We start from the raw sequence: 19,568 nt of genomic DNA on the forward strand, positions 1-19,568 counted from the left end.
AAGTTATAGTACAAATGCTGTTATAATGTTTATTATGGATGAATCAGAAGCATAATAACTCTTTTATGATACATATTTAGGGTTTTTTGGTGGCTAATCACGAGATTTTTTTTTTCTCAGTCCTATCAAATAATTTAAAATCAATTTAGAGAATACCTTTCTTAGAAGGTTTAGATATACAGTTTTATTACACTTGGATTCTTAAAAGGAATTCTGGTGATAAAAACATAGTGATTTTTTTTCAACAGAATTTACTTTTTGTTATATGATTTTTGCTTTTGTTTTCTAGAAAATGGTTCTTTTAATCATTGTATTTGTGGTGAGCGTATGGGGGAATTGCAAGTGGTTTACAGCATAGTTTTATCTGACCCCATGAAATTGACTCTGTGTGTGCGTGTGTGTGCGCTAAAAACTCATAACATAAAAATTGCCATTTTAGCCATTTTAAGTTGTACAAATTTGTGATATTAAATACATACACAAGGTTGTGCAGCCATCATCAGTGTGTAGTTCCAGAATTTTTTTCACTCAAGAGGGAGTCCCTGTACCGATTAAACAATCACTCCCCATTCCCCCTTCCCACCCCCTTTGAAAACCACAAATCTGTTTTCTGTCTCTTTAGATTTTTTTATTATCAGTTTTTCATAGCTGGAATCCTATGCTATGTGCCATTTTATGTCTCTCTTCTTTCACTCAGCATGTTTTCAAGGTTCATCTGTGTTGTGTCTTGTGTCAGTATTGTACATAATTTTATAATTATCTTCATTACTTACTGTTAAAATGTCCCCCAAATATGTCTTTTAGGTTGAATTCAAGCTAAATAAAGAAACACCATCATTCTCTGGTCGACTCTTACAACATGATCTTGAAAGAAACTACTCAAGTAGGCAAGGTATTGTCAGCAAGTAGAGATCAGATATGTCTTATCTTATTTGAGTAATATTGCTTAATAATCTTGACTACCTAAATCCAAATAGACCTGAATTAAAAAAGAAATGGTTCATTAACCAATGGTTCACTGATCAAATTGGTTTGGTATTTATTGGGATCAGAATTGATTTTATATATACAGCATGGTAGATTATTTCCAATAGGAAAATCAGTTTTACTGTAGTTCGAGGCTGGGTTATGCACAACAGAATGGGAAGGAATATTCCAAATACTGTTTTAGAACTAGGAAAGATGGCTACCTAATGAGGGTAAGAGTATGGGAACACATATGTCTAGGAAATAAGGAAGCAGTGGAAAGAGTGAAAAGTCAGGAGTAGAAAAGAAAATCTTTCTCTTACTAATGTATATAATTATAGATATTTTATATCGAAGGCCTTACACTTTAGTGTGCCATCACCTGAGATTTTCTTAGTACTCCCCTTCCTTTCTTCCTCTTCCCCATTCTGATTTTTTAGGTCTCAAGAGGGATTTGGAAATGTGCATTTTATTTTTTAAATTAATTATTTTTATTAACATAAATGTATTTTTTGCCCCAGGAGTTCAGGTCTGTGAATCATCAGGCTTACACATTTCACAGCACTCACCATAGCACATACCCTCCCCAATGTCCATGGAAATGTGCATTTTAATGTCTCAAGGGATTCTGACGGATGTGGTTTGTGGACCACCCTTTGAAAAACAGTGCCTTATATGAGCTGGTTATATTTCTGAAATGAGTTTTTCAGTTCAAGGAGAAATTTCCTTTAGACATTTGAGTGGTTAGTTGGTTGTTAACAACTGCTAGCCATCTGTAATGGCTAATGTTAAGCACTACAGAATCCTTATATACTGTACCATCTGTACCTCCTAGGAGTTTGTATGAGGGGGTTGATCTGTATAGGCAGGCCCAGATTGTTCATCTCATTACTGCACGAACGTATGGTCATCTTGAATATTGGATTAGTTTTCTTTTTTTGTTTTGTTACTTTTGGACTTTCCTCTTGGGCCCATCTAATTTGCGGTGATTTTTTCTTTTTCTTTTTTAAAGATTTTATTTATTTGACAGAGAGAGATCACAAGTAGGCAGAGAGAGAGGTGGGGAAGCAGGCTCCCCGCTGAGAAGAGATCCTGATGCAGGGCCTGATCTCAGGACCCTGAGATCATGATCTGAGCCAAAGGCAGAGTCTTAACCCTCTGAGCCACCGAGGCACCCCCGACTTTTCTCTTTCTTATATCCTAAAGTCTAGTCTTGGCCAACTGCTAGACATGGCATCAACCTAACTTCAGTTCCACACTACAGGGAGCATCTGTCTTGCTCTCTTTGGTTCAGTTCACTACGTATTTATTGAGTGTATGCTATGTGCTAGATATTGTATTAGGAGCAGAGTTATAGATGTGAAATTGGGAACCACATATAAAGCTCAAATAAATAAATAAAATCTTAAAAAAAAAAAAGACGTGATCTCAGGGTCCTGGGATCGGGCCCCGCGTCGGGCTCTCTGCTTGGTGGGGAGCCTATTTCTCCCTCTCTCTCTGCCTGCCTCTCTGCCTACTTGTGACCTCTCTCTCTGTCAAATAAATAGATAAAATATTTAAAAAAAAAAAAAGACGGGTTTATAGGGAGGTAGATATTAAGGTATATTCTACAGACCCTGAGACCATGACCCTAAGATCATGACCTGAGCCGAAACCAAGAGTTGGACACTAAACCAACTAAGCCCCCCAGTGTCTCCAATCCATGTTTTTATACCAAAATACAGTACTTTGATTTTCTTTCCTTTTTTTTAAACAGAAATAGTATATATGAAATAGATGTCCACTTAATTTTAATTAATTAATTTAATTTAATTTTCCACTTAATTTTAGTAAATTGGAAAATCAATTAGCTTATTGATTTCTTGGATTCGGGCAAGAATATAAAGAATGTAAAATGAGGTCTATCTCCCAAAGAGCTCATAAATTTGTGGGGAAAACAGGGGCTTCTTATCCAGTAAATTAAATAGTGACATATGAAATAAAGGAAATGTTTCAATTAAAATTTTGCCACATTGTAATGTGGTTTATATGTAGGGTGAAACATCTCACAAATATATGTGGGTGTTTGATATACAAATATATGTGCATATATCTGCATAAGTATGTAGATGTGTCAGTTATAGATCACTCTGGTTTCCAGTCATTTAAAGGATCTTGTTTGTGGGTTTTTTAGTATATGTGCTGCCGAAGCGAGCACTTGTTTGTGGGTTTTAAGGTGTTTCTTCCTAATTGTTGTCATTCGTTGCTACATCTTGTAAGATATATATCACACTTATCATGATAGTGAGCTAATCGCGGGGATAGGAACTGAAAAGTGTAAGGATAAAACCTGCTTTAAACATAAATGAACTCTTTGATTATTTCCTGTATACCCCAAGTCTTTGAAAGTTTCAGTCTGCCTCTTAAACTGAGGATTGGCTTGAAGCCTTAACAAAATAATTTAAAAACCTGACTCTGATGCTAATAACAGAAATCAACGTTGTCCATTGGTTGGAATTTTACCTGTATCATCTTTAGGTGGCCAATTACACCTTACTCAATTAATCCTTAGACTAATTTTTGTTTGTTTCTGCTGTTTGTTTGTTTGTTTTTTAACTATCTGAATTTTGATTTCCAAATGGGTTTACTGAATCGTGGTTGCTTTGGTATCCTGCTAGGCACTGAATCCTGTCACAAGAGCAGTTCATTGGTGAACATGAGGCCAGTTCTAAGTGATCTACTTGAGAACATCATTGTTAGTTATCTTGATGTTTCATGATACTTAGAAAAGTGGAATATGAGCACTGGTTATTTTGTGCAAGAAGCTAGGTGTGTGATATTTCGATAGATACTTTATGCTTTGTAGACCCATAGAAGCTAGCAAATATTGTTGCTTGACAACTTTTTAGTAGTATCTATATGAAACTTGATGTTAAGTTGTCATCATATTGTCTCATGGTCTCCCAAAGAGTATGTTAGTTTCCTAGATTTGGTTTTTTCTTTTCACCTTATTGGTCTGTTTAAGTAGAAGAACTCTGTGGTAACCATAGTTTCTGTTTTACTGCTTATTGCTCCCATCAACATCAGGTGCTTCTTTCAGGAAATTTTCTCTTTATAGAAGAAAATACAGTAGATTTCCTCTGATGCTCAAAGTGACCCCTTTGACCCATTGCTCAAATCTTTTCTCATTTCTGGAACTTCCCAGTATCTCTTCTTGACTATTCTACATTCTTTTTGGTCTGTAGAATATACCTTAATATCTACCTCCCTATAAACCTTTTTTTTTTTTTTAAGATTTTATTTATTTATTTGACAGAGAGAGAGAGGTCACAAGTAGGCAGAGAGGCAGGCAGAGAGAGAAGGGAAAGCAGACTCCCTGCCGAGCAGAGATCCCCATGCGGGCCTTGATCCCAGGACTCTCAGATCATGACCTGAGCTGAAAGCAGAGGCTTAACCCACTAAGCCACCCAGGCACCCCAAGCCCATTTTCTTTCTTTTTTTTTTTTTTCCAAACCCATTTTCTTAAGTGGAAAATAACTGTCACATTTATGTGGGAATATATAACGGATACTATTTTTTATTCTGTATTTTGTGTACATTGTTCTGTATAGTCTATTAATTTCATATGTGTTTGCCAGTTAGATTGAAAGCTACTTAATGGCAGTCAGGATTATAGGACCAACAGCCTATAAACCTCATAGGAGTATCGTAGACCCTGTAGAGCCTAACTAACTAAAAATGAACAATATTTGACCACATCCACCGGTCTCTACAATATTTTCTACTAGTAGTGGCTGAACATACACACACAAAAAAAGTGATACATCTGCTATCCAAAACTACTTTCTCTATATTTCCAGTAGCAAAGTCATGTATTGTGTAGCTTTGTGATAAACTTTTTGATATTTTGAAGGAGATGGAAGAGTAATAAGCCCTTCGCCTCGTAATAAGTCATCATGCATCTCATCCACAACAAACGTGACAGAACTATGTGGGCTGGAAATGAAAACTACCATGAGCTCCTTATCAGCATTTGGAGATTCTTCCATTCAGACACCTTCAAAGTCCAGAATCCGGCAGGGCTGTCATAGTGCTGGCCCAAATGTATCTGGTAATGAGGGACTATCATCTCAGCTTTAAGAGACCTAAACTTTAGTATTAGGAGTCAGCCTTATAAAGGGGTAAAGATAGTACTAGAGTAGTTCTGTACTTTCAACCAATCTGTAGGGTGAGGGAAAAATTATTTGGTATATACAGAACATGTCGTTTTAGGGTTGAGGAGGAAAGAAACAAACTCAAATGTAGGAATTAATTTTAAGTGTAGAGAGCTATGGAAATTGTAGTTTCCAGAATAGATATTTGTAGGTGCCAAAGTTCTCCAAATATAAGGTGACTTTAGTTTCAAGATTTTAAAGGTTTTTTTTTTCTTAATCAAGTAATTTGTATATCCTTTTCAATAGGTGATCATATTCATCTGGCGAGCTCATCAATGCCATCATTTCCCATTCTGCAACGTTCTTCTGAAGAGAAAATTCTTTACTCAGACAGGTTGACCCTAGAAAGGTGAGGACAATTTCTTTTCTTTTCTTTTTTTGACCAGATAATACATAAATATGGTACAAGACTGGAAAGATAGAAAAGGCTTTCTCTCTTCCCTTGCTCTCCAGCTCCCCAGTTCTCCCACATAGGTATAATCCAATTTTTTATTTATCCTTTCAGGAGTGTGGGGAGGGGTTTTATAGTTGTGTAATGTAACAGAACTTGCCTATACCCTGAAAGTGTAGTATAGCAATTCTAGACTATGACATGGATTAAAATGGATTTTAGGATAGAAAAACTTACAATATAGTCCACATATGGGTCCTTCTGGGCCCTCTCCTGTTGAGTTCTTATTGCCTCACTGGCCTGAACTCCTCATTTCTCCTTCATTCACTTTGCTGAAGTTACACCTGCCTCCTTGGTGCCACGTGAATACACCAAGCATGCTTATACCTCAGAACTTCTGCACTCGATGTTCTCTTTGCAAAGAATGCTGTTCCCTCACGTATCTGTAGGCTTACTCCCTAATCTCCTTCAGGTCTTTACTCAAATGTCATCATGTCAGGGATGACCTTCCTCAGCCATCATCTCCAGAGCTACATCCCCTTCCACCTTGACACTCCCAACCCCCTTCTCTGCCTCATTTTTCTTCTTAGCATATATCACCCTCCAACATATGAAGTATTTTACTTATCAAGTTGATCCTTTGTCTCCTCCTACTGGAATATAAGCTCCCCAAACACTGGGAGATTTTTTCAGTTTTGTATCCTGAGCACCTAGAACAGAGCCTGGGACAAAAGAGACTAAAAAATTTTGAACGGGTGAATATATTTAAGATTTGATCCCTAGCTGTAAATCTAGGAAGCCCTTGAACCCTCTTTACCCTGTTGGTGGGAATGCAAACTGGTGTAGCCACTCTGGAAAACAGTATGGAGGTTCCTCAAAAAGCTAAAAATAGGGCTACCCTATGACTCAGCCATTGCACTACTAGGTATTTACCCAAAGGAAACAAACATAGTGATTCAAAGGGGCACATGCACCCCACTGTTTATAGCAGCAATGTCCACAATAGCCAAATTATAGAAAGGGCCCAGATATCCATCAACAGTTGAATGGATAAAGATGTGGTGTATATCTATATCTATCTGTCTATCTATCTATCTATATCTATATCTATGGAATATTTTTTATATGTGTGTGTGTGTGTGTGTGTGTGTGTTGGAGTATTACTCAGCCATTAAAAAGAATGAAATCTTGCCATTTGCAACGACTTGGATGAAACGAAAGTGTATTATGCTAAGCTAAATAAGTCAGTCAGAGAAAGACAAATACCATATGGTTTCACTCCTATGTGGGATTTAAGAAACAAAACAGATGAACATAAGGGAAGGGAAAGAAAAATAAAATAAGAGGAAAACAGAGAAGGAGACAAACCATTAAGAGACTCTTAATTATAGAGAACAAACTGAGGGCTGCTGGAGGGGAGGTTGGTGGGGGCAGGGGTAACTGGCTAATGGGCATTAAGGAGGACACTTGATATGATGAGCCCCAGCTGTTACATTAAGACTAATGAATCACTAAATTCTGTCCCTGAAACTAATAACATGCTGTATATTACCTCAATTGAATGTAAATAAAAACTAAAATAAATCTAGGAAGCCCGTGACAATAGAATGGTGGATGAACATCCCTATCCTGTCTTAGTGCTATAACCAGTCTAGGAAAACCATCACTGCTATGCATACCTTTAGCTTAGCAGTACCTTTCCAAGAGCAATTTTTGTTTGAAGATTTTATTTATTTGAGAGAGAAAGAGTGAGCAAGAGAGAGAGAAGTGGAGTAGGGGGAGGGGCAGAGCGAGGGGGAAAAGCAGACTCTCCAGAGCTGTACAATGGGGCTCGATCCCGGGACTCCAGGATCATGATCTGAGCCTAAGGCAAATGCTTAACTGACTGAGCCACCCAGGCGCCCCCATCCAAGAGCAAATTGGTAAGCAAACTTCTTACATTAGCAATGCACACCTGACAGTGAATCGTCCTAGACCATCTTTGTGTGTAGTTGGGAAAAAGCTCTCTGGAGGGTGCAGTGTGTTGTATTGTAGGCAGAGCAGAGGGCTCTGACTCTCAGGACAGTTTTGTAGTATTGGTGTTACAGCATCAAGTAGGAAATACAGAGACACGGGTATGGTCCAATATACATCTGGTATTAGGGCTGGAGGTGTAGCAACTCAGGGATTTTGTAGCCAGAACACTGCCCCTGCCCTGAGAAAGCTCTGGCTTATTGTGTGTGTGTTTGCTTGTTTTACTGCATGGCAGGGACTTAGGGGTTCAGGCGGTGGACAAGTGAGCTTGGGTCTCAATCACTCAACTAAGTCGAGTTTCAAGACAAGTGAGCCTTGGGTCTTAGTCACTCGATTTGGAATCTGAGAAAGTGACTTTATTTCAAGCTATAATAACTTATATGAGAGGGAGGTCTGAGATTATTTATTTTCCTTTCACGGTGATGACTGACTCAAAAATGGGATGAACTAGAAGCTGGGGGTATTGGTAAGTTTAACTGAGAAACAGAGGAAGATTGAAGCAGAAAAAATGAGACAAAGTTTTTGGCTAAGCTGATAAATATATAAATTTTAAACTAGAATACTTGTCATTTATTAATTTATAAGTTATAAGACAAGGAGGACATGTGATAATATTGAATGCATGAAATGAATTCTAAATACTAAGCACACTTGAAACAATTAAACTATTGTCTATTATGTTTTACTTTTCTTCTATTATAAACCAATTTTTTTCAGGGTCTGTGTTTTTAAACATTGTTATCTTTGTCAACCATTTGTATTCAGTCATTTCTTTGTGCTAATCATATTTAATCACATTTTCTCTATTAATGAGGACTATTCTGATCCCATTCACAATTTCACTCATGCTTGTAGAATTCTGATTAATTTTCTTTAAAGGTTACATTTGCTTGATTTTTACTAAAAGAAAATAGTTCTAGTAAGTCTCTCCATTTGAGTTGTCCACACACTGATCAAAGCAGCGACCTTTTCCTTGCACACTGTTGAAAACCTCAGAGTGGAATCACTCCTCTCTGGCCATTACCGTAGTGGAATTCTTCGGGCTGTGTACGTATTTACTTCACATGTAAGACATAACTTTTTGCGTAATAGAGGTTTTAGTGTTTCAGATATAGCTGAGAGCTTGTATTAATAAGGTTTCATCCTATCCTATAGCATTCTAAGTGTTCTGAAAAGTCTAAAGTTAATGTTGAACATGTAAACATTCTTAAAATCTAAGCTTCTGGGGAAATGTGTTATGAGGACTGCCTTCCTATTAATGGATTTCAGGGTGAAACTGTTTCCATCAAAGTGAACTGTAGGTGGCTGAATTTCTTGCTTTTCCTAACATGTCATCCGCTTAAGAGTCTGATTTTGTGAGAGACCTGTGTATAAATTGTTGTGTTTTTTTTCCTCCAATGACTTAGTTGCCTGGGCAGTCTTTGTATCAGTGGCTTGATGGCAAGGGCCTCTATTGCATTATGTGACATGGCTCTTTGAATAATTTCAATTTTCAGAAGGTAGTTACATTGAGTGTTTTGTGATGTTAAGCCAATTTTATGTGAACTAATTGATATTGGAGATTTTTTTTAATAAAATGAGAGCTTAGACTTAATTTTCATAATTGCCCTTGTTGAGGTATATTGTCTTTTATAGAAATGATTTACAATTAGGTCTAGGATACTCAGTTCCTGGAGGCAAGAAGTGGTGCTGTTCATCTTTTTTTCTCCTCACAGTGTGGGAGCACAAATATACTATTAATAATATTTGTAATAAAAAGAGGAGACAGGTTATCACATTGAAACTTTATTCACTTTTTAAAATGTTTTCTAGGCAAAAGCTGACTGTGTGTCCTATCATTGATGGAGAAGAACACCTTCGTTTGTTGAACTTCCAACACAATTTTATAACTCGGATCCAAAATATTTCTAATCTACAGAGGCTAATATTCTTGGATTTATATGATAACCAAATTGAAGAAATCAGTGGGCTTTCTACTCTGAGATCCCTCCGTGTCCTTCTGCTGGGGAAAAACAGGTAATCTTTGTAGAATAATAGATTTGTTTATTTACTTAGAGCTAATGTTGAGACTTCTGGTGTTTAGATACTGCTAAGAAACTGATAGATTGAAAAAAGATACAAATTGACTAAAATTTGTTAAGATTATTTGAATGGATTAAGATTCAGCCATAATTTATTTTATGAGATTCAATCTGAGAGTCAAACCAAATAATATTTATTGAATGTGTATTTTATTATTTCCATTGCTTCCCAGTGCCCTATCTTAGGTGGAAGTAAATAGCAGACTTTGGCCTTAACTTTATGTTTTCTTGGGCTATCTTGTAAGTGTGTGTACTCACTTTAGGCTTATGTGTGTTTCACCTATAATTCCTCCCAGTGCTTGACTGGGTAGATATTTGATATTTCATGTTTGTCAGATCACTGATTAATTCTTGTTCAGATGGTGTTTTCGGTATATACTTAATATTACATCCTATATGAACTTGCTCAGTTCTTTTTGTAAGGCTCTATTATGTAGTACAATTACACAATTTCTGACTAATTTCCTTGATATTTGTCTATGACTTTTCTCTCCATTCTGTTTTGCTGGATGGCTTTTGCAGTGTCTACAAAGAAGGGCTGTTTGGTGAACTCCAAAAATGATTTTTATATTCTCAAATGATGAATTTTAGATACAGTATTATCCCTAACCTCAGTTCCACTCCCTCCCACCTCCTCCCTGATAGCATGGATCTTGAATTTCCTCTTTATTCTCACTGGCCAGTGGTAACATAAGGAACTTTTTCCAAGATCATGCCCCAGAATCCTAGGCTCTTGTCTGTTCCCTGTGGTTTCTTGAAAGTTCCCAGCAATGCAGTTTATCACACATACTTTGTTCAAGCGTTAAACTGAACATTATGGTAGCTGGAGGGAATTTGGGGAGATTATAGGAGTATGGAGTCTTAGAGCATAATTGACCTCAGAGATCAGTTCTCTCATTTCACAGATGAAGAAATGGAGATGTAAAGGGACTTTGCAAGGTTAGATGTGTATAAACCGTACATCGTAGGAGTACCCCAGTGGAGCAATTTAGTGAGTAAAGTAAGAAGTCAAGTTTTCATACATTTAAGGCATTCCCTTCAAGGTGCTGCTCCCTGTTCTCTCTCCCAGAGACTTCTTAACTAGTTCCCCATCCTTGGAGTTTTTTGTTTCTATTTATTCTTTAGCACTGTTGCCTTATGCCTTCTTTTCAGTCCTGGAGTATTTCCTATTGGCATTTTTAATCTCCTTTGCTAGTTTTAAACATAGTATCTTAGAGCTTCTCCTGGGTCCCAGTGTTTTAACTCAACTCTCAGTCCACTTTTCTTCCTGCTTCTACTTTGCAGCTTCTCAGGCTTCTTGGAAATGGCCTTTTAAAGTTTTTTAAAAAGTAATTTGTGGCTCAAGGACACCAGTCCATCTGAGCTTATGACCTTGCCAGAGTTCTCTTTGCTCCTCCAAGTCTAAGAGACGTAATGCTCTTTTCTCTATCCTTACCTTGCTCAAGTAAAAGCAACCTAATGCAATCTCTTCTTCCTTGTTCTACTTCATCTTTTTGTTTGTTTTGTTTGTGTTTGGTCATATTTTACTTTATTTTTCACATAAAGAAAACAACCTTTCAGCAATTTTAGAGCTGTTAGTGTACCCAAATAAAAAAGAAAGTTTCCATATTCTCCCCAAATGCATATTTCTGAAGTATCAGAACAATGCAAATCTGCCTCCTGTTCTCGGGTCAGCTCTGTGAGCCTTGAAGATCCAAATCTAACCTGAGGCAGACCTTTCGTGAACTTCAGGCAAATCTGGCTGAGAAATGCGCTAGGAGAAAGGAGCTCATTTGCTACCCTTCTCCCAGGTTCCTCTAGGATGAACTGCTGGACGAGCCCAGGAGATTTTCTCCCTCTCACTTTGCAAAGCAGCACCATCTTTTAGTCCAAAACAGTGGAACCAGATGTTAATATCCAGGGCTACCATATTCCTCCAAGTTCAAGCAGCTGCAACAAAGATTTCTACCCCAAAGCTAGAACACCTGTGCTCATATTCTGTATGTGAGATTTACATTGTTACCGAAGAACACCCAGCCCCTCTGTACCACTGTGCTACTGAAGTTCTTGCCATCTCACTCTTCTGCTTTCTGTGTTCCTGTTTGTCCTTGTGAGAGCTTCTGGTGCCCTCACAATCACAGGCTAATGGGTAGAACTTCTTTGCATTTTTTCTGATCATCCAGAACTATAGATCCAAAATCTCCACCAGGCTCTGGGATTCCATATTCCTTTCTGGTTGCTTCTTTGAAGGTTTCCACTTAAGGATTTGTCTCTAACACCTGAAAAGCCTAGCCTTCATATAGATTCTGCAGTGGGGTCCTTATGCAGGCCTCATTGTCATAATGTAGCCTGCAGAGTTGGATTCTGACGTATACCTGGGGGTCTGTAATTGCTGATGTGATTGGTGAGGCTTGTCTTTTCCTAGTTTCAGTCCATTTAATGGGAGAAATTCCTTTTAAAAAAAATCTTTCAGGTCATATTGAGAACTGACTAGGATTTTTCAGGTTCCTCAGATCAATACCTAATCTGACCAGTGGTCTCCTGGCCTACTGATACCATCATCTGGCTCTGAATTCTTTAGAACTGGATCTTTTTCTTAGGTCACTTGAGGTGCTGGGGATGGGGAAGGAATCTATGATAAAGGCAGTTCATGAAGACAAGACACCAAGATGTTTGGTTGGTCTTGGGTTTCATTGACAGCAAGCGACTTACCTATTTTTTTCCCTATTCCCTTTTCCTGGGCAGTCCAAATCTGAAATGAGAATAATAAAGCCACTATGTGTCAAAGCTAAAAGAATGCTTGAAGTCCCCATATATAGGTAGTTTTTACTGGATAGCTTAATGGTATGCGAGGCCCTGGTGAATTCTGTGGGAAGACTTACTGCACATGAAGGTCTCTATGACTGAAGTACCTTAAGACTGCCCAGTTTCTGATAAATACAGAAACAGAATGCATTGATCCTCCAAATCAGAAAACTTTAGGCTGAGACAGTCTCTATCTCACATGTATAATTTTCAAAATGTTAAAAGTAAAATTCTCAGACAAATGTAATTATAGGCCAGTGTAACTATTATGTAATGTTGGTATATAACATTACAGCGTTTGGGCTATAATCACTAGTAAAATTTAGCTGATCCTTAGATACGCTTGTTCACAGTGCTTTGATATGAACTGAAAGGACATGCAGTCACTCCTTTGCCTTATTTCCAAATTTTGGTTATCTATGCTGAGTAGTACTCTTTCTTCTTCTTTCTCTTCTTCTTCTTATTTTTTAAAGATTTTATTTATTTGAGAGAGAGAGAGAGAGATCATAAGCAGAGGGAAAGGGTAGAGGGAGAAGCAGACTCTCTACTGAACAGGGAGCCCTATGTGGGACTCGATCCCAGGACTCTGGGATCATGACCTAAGCCGAAGGCAGAGGCTTTAACCCACTGAGCCACCCAGACACCCAGCACTCTTTCTTCTATACTCACCATATCATAGTTTATAAAATTGGTTTTTATACTATGTATTTTTCACTTAAATATATTTTATTATTTACATCTTCCCATATCATTAAATGTTCTTTGAAAAAACACATTTTTTGAAAATATATTCTTTTTTTTTTTTTAAAGATTTTATTTATTTATTTGACAGATAGAGATCACAAGTAGAGAGAGAGGCAGGCAGAGAGAGAGAGAGAGAGAGAGAGGAGGAAGCAGGCTCCCTGCCCAGCAGAGAGCCCGATGCGGGGCTCGATCCCAAGACTCTGGGATCATGACCTGAGTGAAAGGCAGAGGCTTTAACCCACTGAGCCACCCAGGCGCCCCGAAAATATATTCTTAAGTGTTACATAATATAGATGGATGTGTAATAATTTATTTACTATTTCCCATGTGTTAGACATTTACATCATGTCCCTCTTTTTTTTTTTTTTGCTGTGATAATGCTGCAATAACTATCCTCATCCATAAATCTTTGTCTGCATCTCTGATTATTTCCTTAGAAATGCTTTAGTATTTTCTAAGTAGGTGAGTTCATCATCATGAAACTCATAGGAAAGGAGAGTTGAGATTTGATGAAAGAGGTCTATATTTTAAGGATAATAATTCTCAAAATGTGATCTCTGGCCCAGCTGCATCAGCACCACCCAGGAACATGTTAGCAATGCAAATGTGTAGACCCTGTCCCAGAAACTCTGGAGGGAGCTCAGCAATATATAATTTAGCCAGCCCTGCAGATGATTGTGATACAGAAGTTCAAGAACCACTGTTTTAGGGAATGTGAGTTTGGCAGTATCAAAGAGTTGCATATAAGTCTTCTTTAATAGCTGGGAGATCAGATTGCTGTTAGAGCATCTCTCTTTCCTAAGCTATATTATTAGGGTATTTTAATTTTCTCCAACTGTTCTAGGTGAAGAACAACTTTATTAATAGTTTTGTCTGTTTTCCTATCCGATAGTGTCGGATAAGCTTGAGAAATTCTTTCAAAATACTAAGGAAAGGGACACCTGGGTGGCTCAGTCGGTTAAGCATCTGCCTTCAGTTCAGGTCATGATCCCGGGGTCCTGGGATTGAGTTCCACGTTGAGCTCCCTGCTCAGTGCGGACCTGCTTTTCCTTCTGCCTGCTGCTCCCCCTGCTTGTGCTCTCTCTCTCTCTCTCTCTCTGGGAAATAACCCAATAAAATCCTTAAAAAATAAAATAAAATACTAAGGAAAAATAGGGATAGGAAGAACAAAAGATAAGATGGGAGTAGTGGTGTGGTTGTGTGTGTGTATGAGAGAGAGAGAGAGAGGAGAGAAGAACTGTTGTCAGATTGTGATGGGCCATAGTAGGTGTATGATAATTATTTTATACACCAAACTGAATTAAATTGGTTATAGTGATATAATTCTGGGTTTGGCAATGATGTAAGATGGCTTAGGTTACATGGAGTTGGAAATTCTTGAAGTTTAAACCGGCATTATGTTTGTGTGGCGATCAGCATGTATGAAGTTTCAAGGGATGATCCAGGTTCTGGAACCGTTTAGGAAGGTGGAAATGGTTCTTTGAGGCAGTAATCCCTGACCAGATATAAATAGTGATAGGCTGATGATGATCAAGGTGGATTACATGGGCATCATTTCTGCCCTTTCTTTGCCATTGCTCCTTTCCCGCTACTGAATTAGGACAGTGGGAGAAAGTAGGATCTGTAGGAGGGGGAAAAAAAAGGGAAGTAGTTTTTGTTTTGTTTTGTTTGATCTGTCCAGTTGGAGGCAGTTGAATGGGTAAGGTAGCCAGAAAAGATAGGAATGAGGGAGACAATGGGTGGGCCCTAATCATTAAGGGATATAAGAGGGGGCATTTTAGAGATAAATTTTCTTTAGTTTTAGCTTTTCACAAGATGGCAAATCAGAAATTCCAAGTATTCAGAAACTGAGCAGGTCCAGTAGAAAACATTTAAGTGGTGTCTAATTTGTCTCTGATAAATAATCCTCTTATGAATACTCTTATACATAAACTCATCCATTTAGTTAGTATGTGTTTACTTATTCATTAAACAAATATTTCTTGGGTTCCTACTCAGTTCCAGTCCCTTTTATAACTGATGGGGATAGAGTAGAGAATATGTTGAAATTTCTGTGCTCTTGAAGCTCACAATATGGTTTGAGGAAGGAGATCATAAGAAGGTAAACACATAAACAATATAATTTTAGGCAAAGATAGGTGCAATGAAGTCAATTAAAGCAGGGGAAGGAGAGAGCAATAGGGATAGGAAGGGGGAGTGAAGGATGCTAAGTTCCAGGTGAAGAACATTGCGAAAGAAGGAACAGTGAGGATAAACACCCCAAACCTGAACTTGTCAGGTTAGAGCTAGCAAGAAAGCCCCTGTGGCTAGAGCAGAGAGAGCCTGAGCCATGGTAGGAGATTAAGGCTGGAGGAAGAGTCAGCAGCCATCAGGTTTAGGGGCTTGAGAACTGAGGTAAGGAGTTTAGATCATATTCTGAAGGGAACTGCCTTAAGTGCCTTGTCCTATGGTTCTTAGAAGTAGAATTGCTTTTGCCTAAAGATACAACTTTTAACATGTCTTTGGGACATTTCCCCCAATGGGATTACATCTTTGACATTATAATTAAATCAATAGAAAGTATGTTTTTGTTTTATATTTATATATATAATATAATATATATTTATATATAATTACATGTAATCTCTCTATACATACATATTTATATAGATTTGTCTATACTATAACTCTCTCTATATCTGCCTACTTACGTATAGAAAGAGTAAATTAAAATGAGTTATGTATGCCTTAGCATGTTTTGATTTATAATAAATCTGATATATCCACATTTCTACTCTATTTATTTTGATTTTCAGAATCAAGAGAATTTCAAATCTGGAGAACCTCAAAAGCTTAGATGTCCTAGACCTTCATGGAAATCAGGTATTGTAAAGCCCCTTTGTTTCTTTCTTTTCAGGAAAAAAGTCTAGGAAAGTTTGGTATCATAAAAGTTTCAACAATGGTACTTGTGTTTGAAGTATTTCAACAGTTACTTTACTGATTCACTGAAATTTCTAAGGTATTCAGCCCCTTTATTTAAGATATGGTAATTCCTTAGCAGTAAATGACAGATGAAACTCGTAAAAACATTTGGAATCCTGAATAGTTATGATAATTTCATTTCTTATTTAGTCTTTTATTTTTTGTTTATTTTATTTTATTTTATTTATTTGACAGAGAGACAGAGAGAGAACATGAGTAGGGGCAGGGGCAGGGGAGAAACAGGCTCCCCACTGATCAGGGAGCCCGACACAGGGCTCTATCCCAGGACCCTGGGATCATGACCTGAGCTGAAGACAGACATTTAACTGACTGAACCACCCACGTGCCCCTAGTCTTTTATTATTTTTAAAACATATTTTCCAACCCTAGCCTAACAACTAGAATATTACTGAAGATTTTCTTCTACTTAGGTATCCCCCTTTATTCTGAGGCCACCACTATCCAGGATTTCACATTTATCTTCCCCTTGTGGATTTTTAAAGTTGGTTTTATTACATATGTGTGTCTAAATAATACCTTGTTTAGTAGTATTATGTTGTAATTTTAAAAAAGTATCATAACTATATATTGTCATCTAGTGTTAGGTTTTTTTCATACAACATTAGCTTACTGAGATTAATGTATTTTGATTGAGTTTGTCCCTTTTTGCTGTTGTAAGTCCCATGGAATGATTATATGAAATTTTTTCCCCCAGTTTATTATTGATGGACATTTGGGTTGTTTCCTCTTGTTTGTTTGTTTCCTTTTAGGAATAGCACTTCTAAGAGCATTCTTGTATGGCTTTCTTCCACATATCATATGTATTCTAGGGTTTAGTGTATAGGGTACATATATATACCTATATATAGGTGTAATTGTTTTCCAGAGTGGTTGTACCAGTTTATACTCCCACCAGTAAGGCAGGATAAATCCTGTTGCTTCATATTCTTTTCAACATTTGGAATTGTTATACTTCTTTTTTTTTAATGACTCAAGGATTAATCAAGTCATACGTGCAAAACATACTGCTAATTGCATTAGTGAAAGATCTATGTAAAATCACTCCACAATTCTACAACTGTCAATTTAAAAAAATATTGTTCTAGTAGTTGAAGGGTCCAACCTTATATTCTTGCCAATGTGTAAGTTGTACAGAACTTCATTAGCATGAGCACAGGTTTCCAGAACCTCAGACCCAGAGGAAGATGGTTAGGCAGAGCAACAGGAAGTGTGTGTCCAGGGGGTTGAGACAAAGAGGAGGGTCAACTTCAGTCAAGGTACAGTGTTGGTGATCTGACAAGACAGGGATGTTAAGAAAGTTCATAGTTTAGGAATATCTAAAATATTTCAAAAAACTGTGCAGTGCAACACATCATTTTTTTTTTTTAAGATTTTATTTATTTATTTGACAGAGAGAAATCACAAGAGAGGCAGGCAGAGAGAGAGGAAGGGAAGCAGGCTCTCCGCTGAGCAGAGAGCCTGATGCGGGACTCGATCCCAGGACCCTGAGACCATGACCTGAGCCGAAGGCAGCGGCTTAACCCACTGAGCCACCCAGGCGCCCGCAACACATCATTTTTGTACCTAGTTACAAATAGGTAATAAAGTAACAAGGAAACAGGAATGCACATTTAGCTAATCTACAAAAAATTTTCTAATACATTATCAGAAAGATTTTATAATACAGGGAGGCAGTAAGAAGGGATTCTATAAGAAAAGCACTAAGTTAGCAACTATAGAAATGACCAGTTCAAGATGAATTAAATGCCCAGTTTCAGGAGGGATAGCAGGTCTATGACAAATCCTAAAACGATGATGATACCAATCTTTCCTCATCACTTACTACATTTGATAGAGATTAACTTTTTAAAATTTTATCCATGACACTTTTACTCAGTTTAAGTAACAGTGTAGTATAAATCAACCTCCATATTTTGTCAAAATAACTGTCTTCATTCTTTGATCACCTCCCGTGTTGCACACACCCTACCCAGTGTGCCCATGGCCAGACCAGGTACTTCATCAGAGGAATGTGGGAGTAAGAAGTCTGTTCAAAATCTCAGCAATAGCATATACACTAAATTTAAAAAAAAAAAAAAATCTCACTACAGGGTTGCCTGAGTTGCACAGTGAGTTGGGTATCCAATCTTGGTTTCAGCTCAGGTTGTGAGATCGAACCCCGAGTGGGGCTCTATATTCAATGCAGTCTGCTTGAGATTTTCTTTTCCCTCCACCCCTCCCCCACTCCCTAAAATAAAATAAACAAATCTGTTTTTAAAATCTCACTACAGAATCAAAAAGATTGATCTAAAGAGTTTTGAGTCCTTACACTCATTTCTGTTATGATGTAAAGTCTAGGGTTAGGGAATGGATATGGGCTGATAAGTTACTGGTGTGCTAGATGGCAACATTTCATGGAGGAGGCTGTGCTGCTTTCTCATCGGAAACTAGTTAGGAAGTGTCTGCATTTCCAAACTTGAGACTCTGCAGTCTCTTCTTTTTTTTTCTTAAGAAATAAAAATAAGATTTTTTTTGGTAATGAAATATACCAAATGTGACCAGAAAATATCTTTAGGTGTTAGGGTTTTAGGGGATTTGTGGATTCTGCTTCATACTTTTCTGTGTTTTTCAGGTTTTCTGATATAAATATGTCTTTTCTTTATTATGTTAAGTTAGCCACCATAGAGTGCATCATTAATTTTTGATGTAGTGTTCAGTGATTCATTAGTTGTGGATAACACCCCATGCTCATCACAGCACATGCCCTTCTTAACACCCATCACCTAGCTACCCTGTCCCTCCACCTCTCCCCTCTGAAACCTTCAGTTTGTTTCCCAGAGTCTATAGTCTCTCATTATTTTTCTCCCTCTCATTACCACCCCCCTTTAGTTTTCCCTCTCTTCCCCAATGGTCCTCCATGCTATTCCTTATGTTCCACATAGGAGTGAAACCATATGATAATTGTCTTTCTCTGCTTGACTTATTTCACTTAGCGTAATCTCCTCCAGTTCCATCCATGTCAGTGCAAATGATAGGTATTATCCTTTCTGATGACTGAGTAATATTCGATTGTATATATGGAACCACATCTTTTTTTTATTGTGTTATGTTAGTCACTATAAAATACATCATTAGTTTTTGATGCAGTGTTCCAAGGTACCATATCTTTTTTATCTATTCATCTGTTGAAGGGCATCTTTGCTCCTTCTCCAGTTTGGCTATTGTGGCCACTGCTGCTATGAACATTGGGGTGCATATTCCCCTTCTTTTCACAGATATCTTTCTATCTTTTCAAAGATATATCTGTATCTTTGCGGAAAATACCGAGTAGTGCAATTTCTGGGTCATAGGGTAGCTCTATGTTTAACTTTTTGAGGACCCTGCATACTGTTTTCCTGCAGTCTGTTCTTAATGACGGAGATCTTGAATGACTAA

At 37.6% G+C, this 19,568-nt stretch overlaps 1 protein-coding gene across 3 annotated transcripts in view; it reads left to right on the top strand.

The window, feature by feature from the left end:
• Positions 1 to 19,568, top strand: part of LRRC49 (leucine rich repeat containing 49) — a 154,452-nt gene that overhangs the window by 1,970 nt on the left and 132,914 nt on the right. For 2 of the 3 annotated variants that reach the window (XM_046009596.1, XM_046009598.1), the window contains exons 3-7: positions 805 to 892; positions 4,859 to 5,056; positions 5,406 to 5,508; positions 9,376 to 9,579; positions 15,968 to 16,034. In XM_046009596.1, coding sequence (XP_045865552.1) covers positions 805 to 892; positions 4,859 to 5,056; positions 5,406 to 5,508; positions 9,376 to 9,579; positions 15,968 to 16,034 — 660 coding nt within the window. The remainder of the gene's footprint in view (positions 1 to 804; positions 893 to 4,858; positions 5,057 to 5,405; positions 5,509 to 9,375; positions 9,580 to 15,967; positions 16,035 to 19,568) is intronic. The other variant, XM_046009597.1, reaches the window with a different exon arrangement.

The sequence above is a fragment of the Meles meles genome, chromosome 6, assembly GCF_922984935.1.
Source record: "Meles meles chromosome 6, mMelMel3.1 paternal haplotype, whole genome shotgun sequence".
In the NCBI taxonomy this organism is placed as follows: Eukaryota; Metazoa; Chordata; class Mammalia; order Carnivora; family Mustelidae; genus Meles; species Meles meles.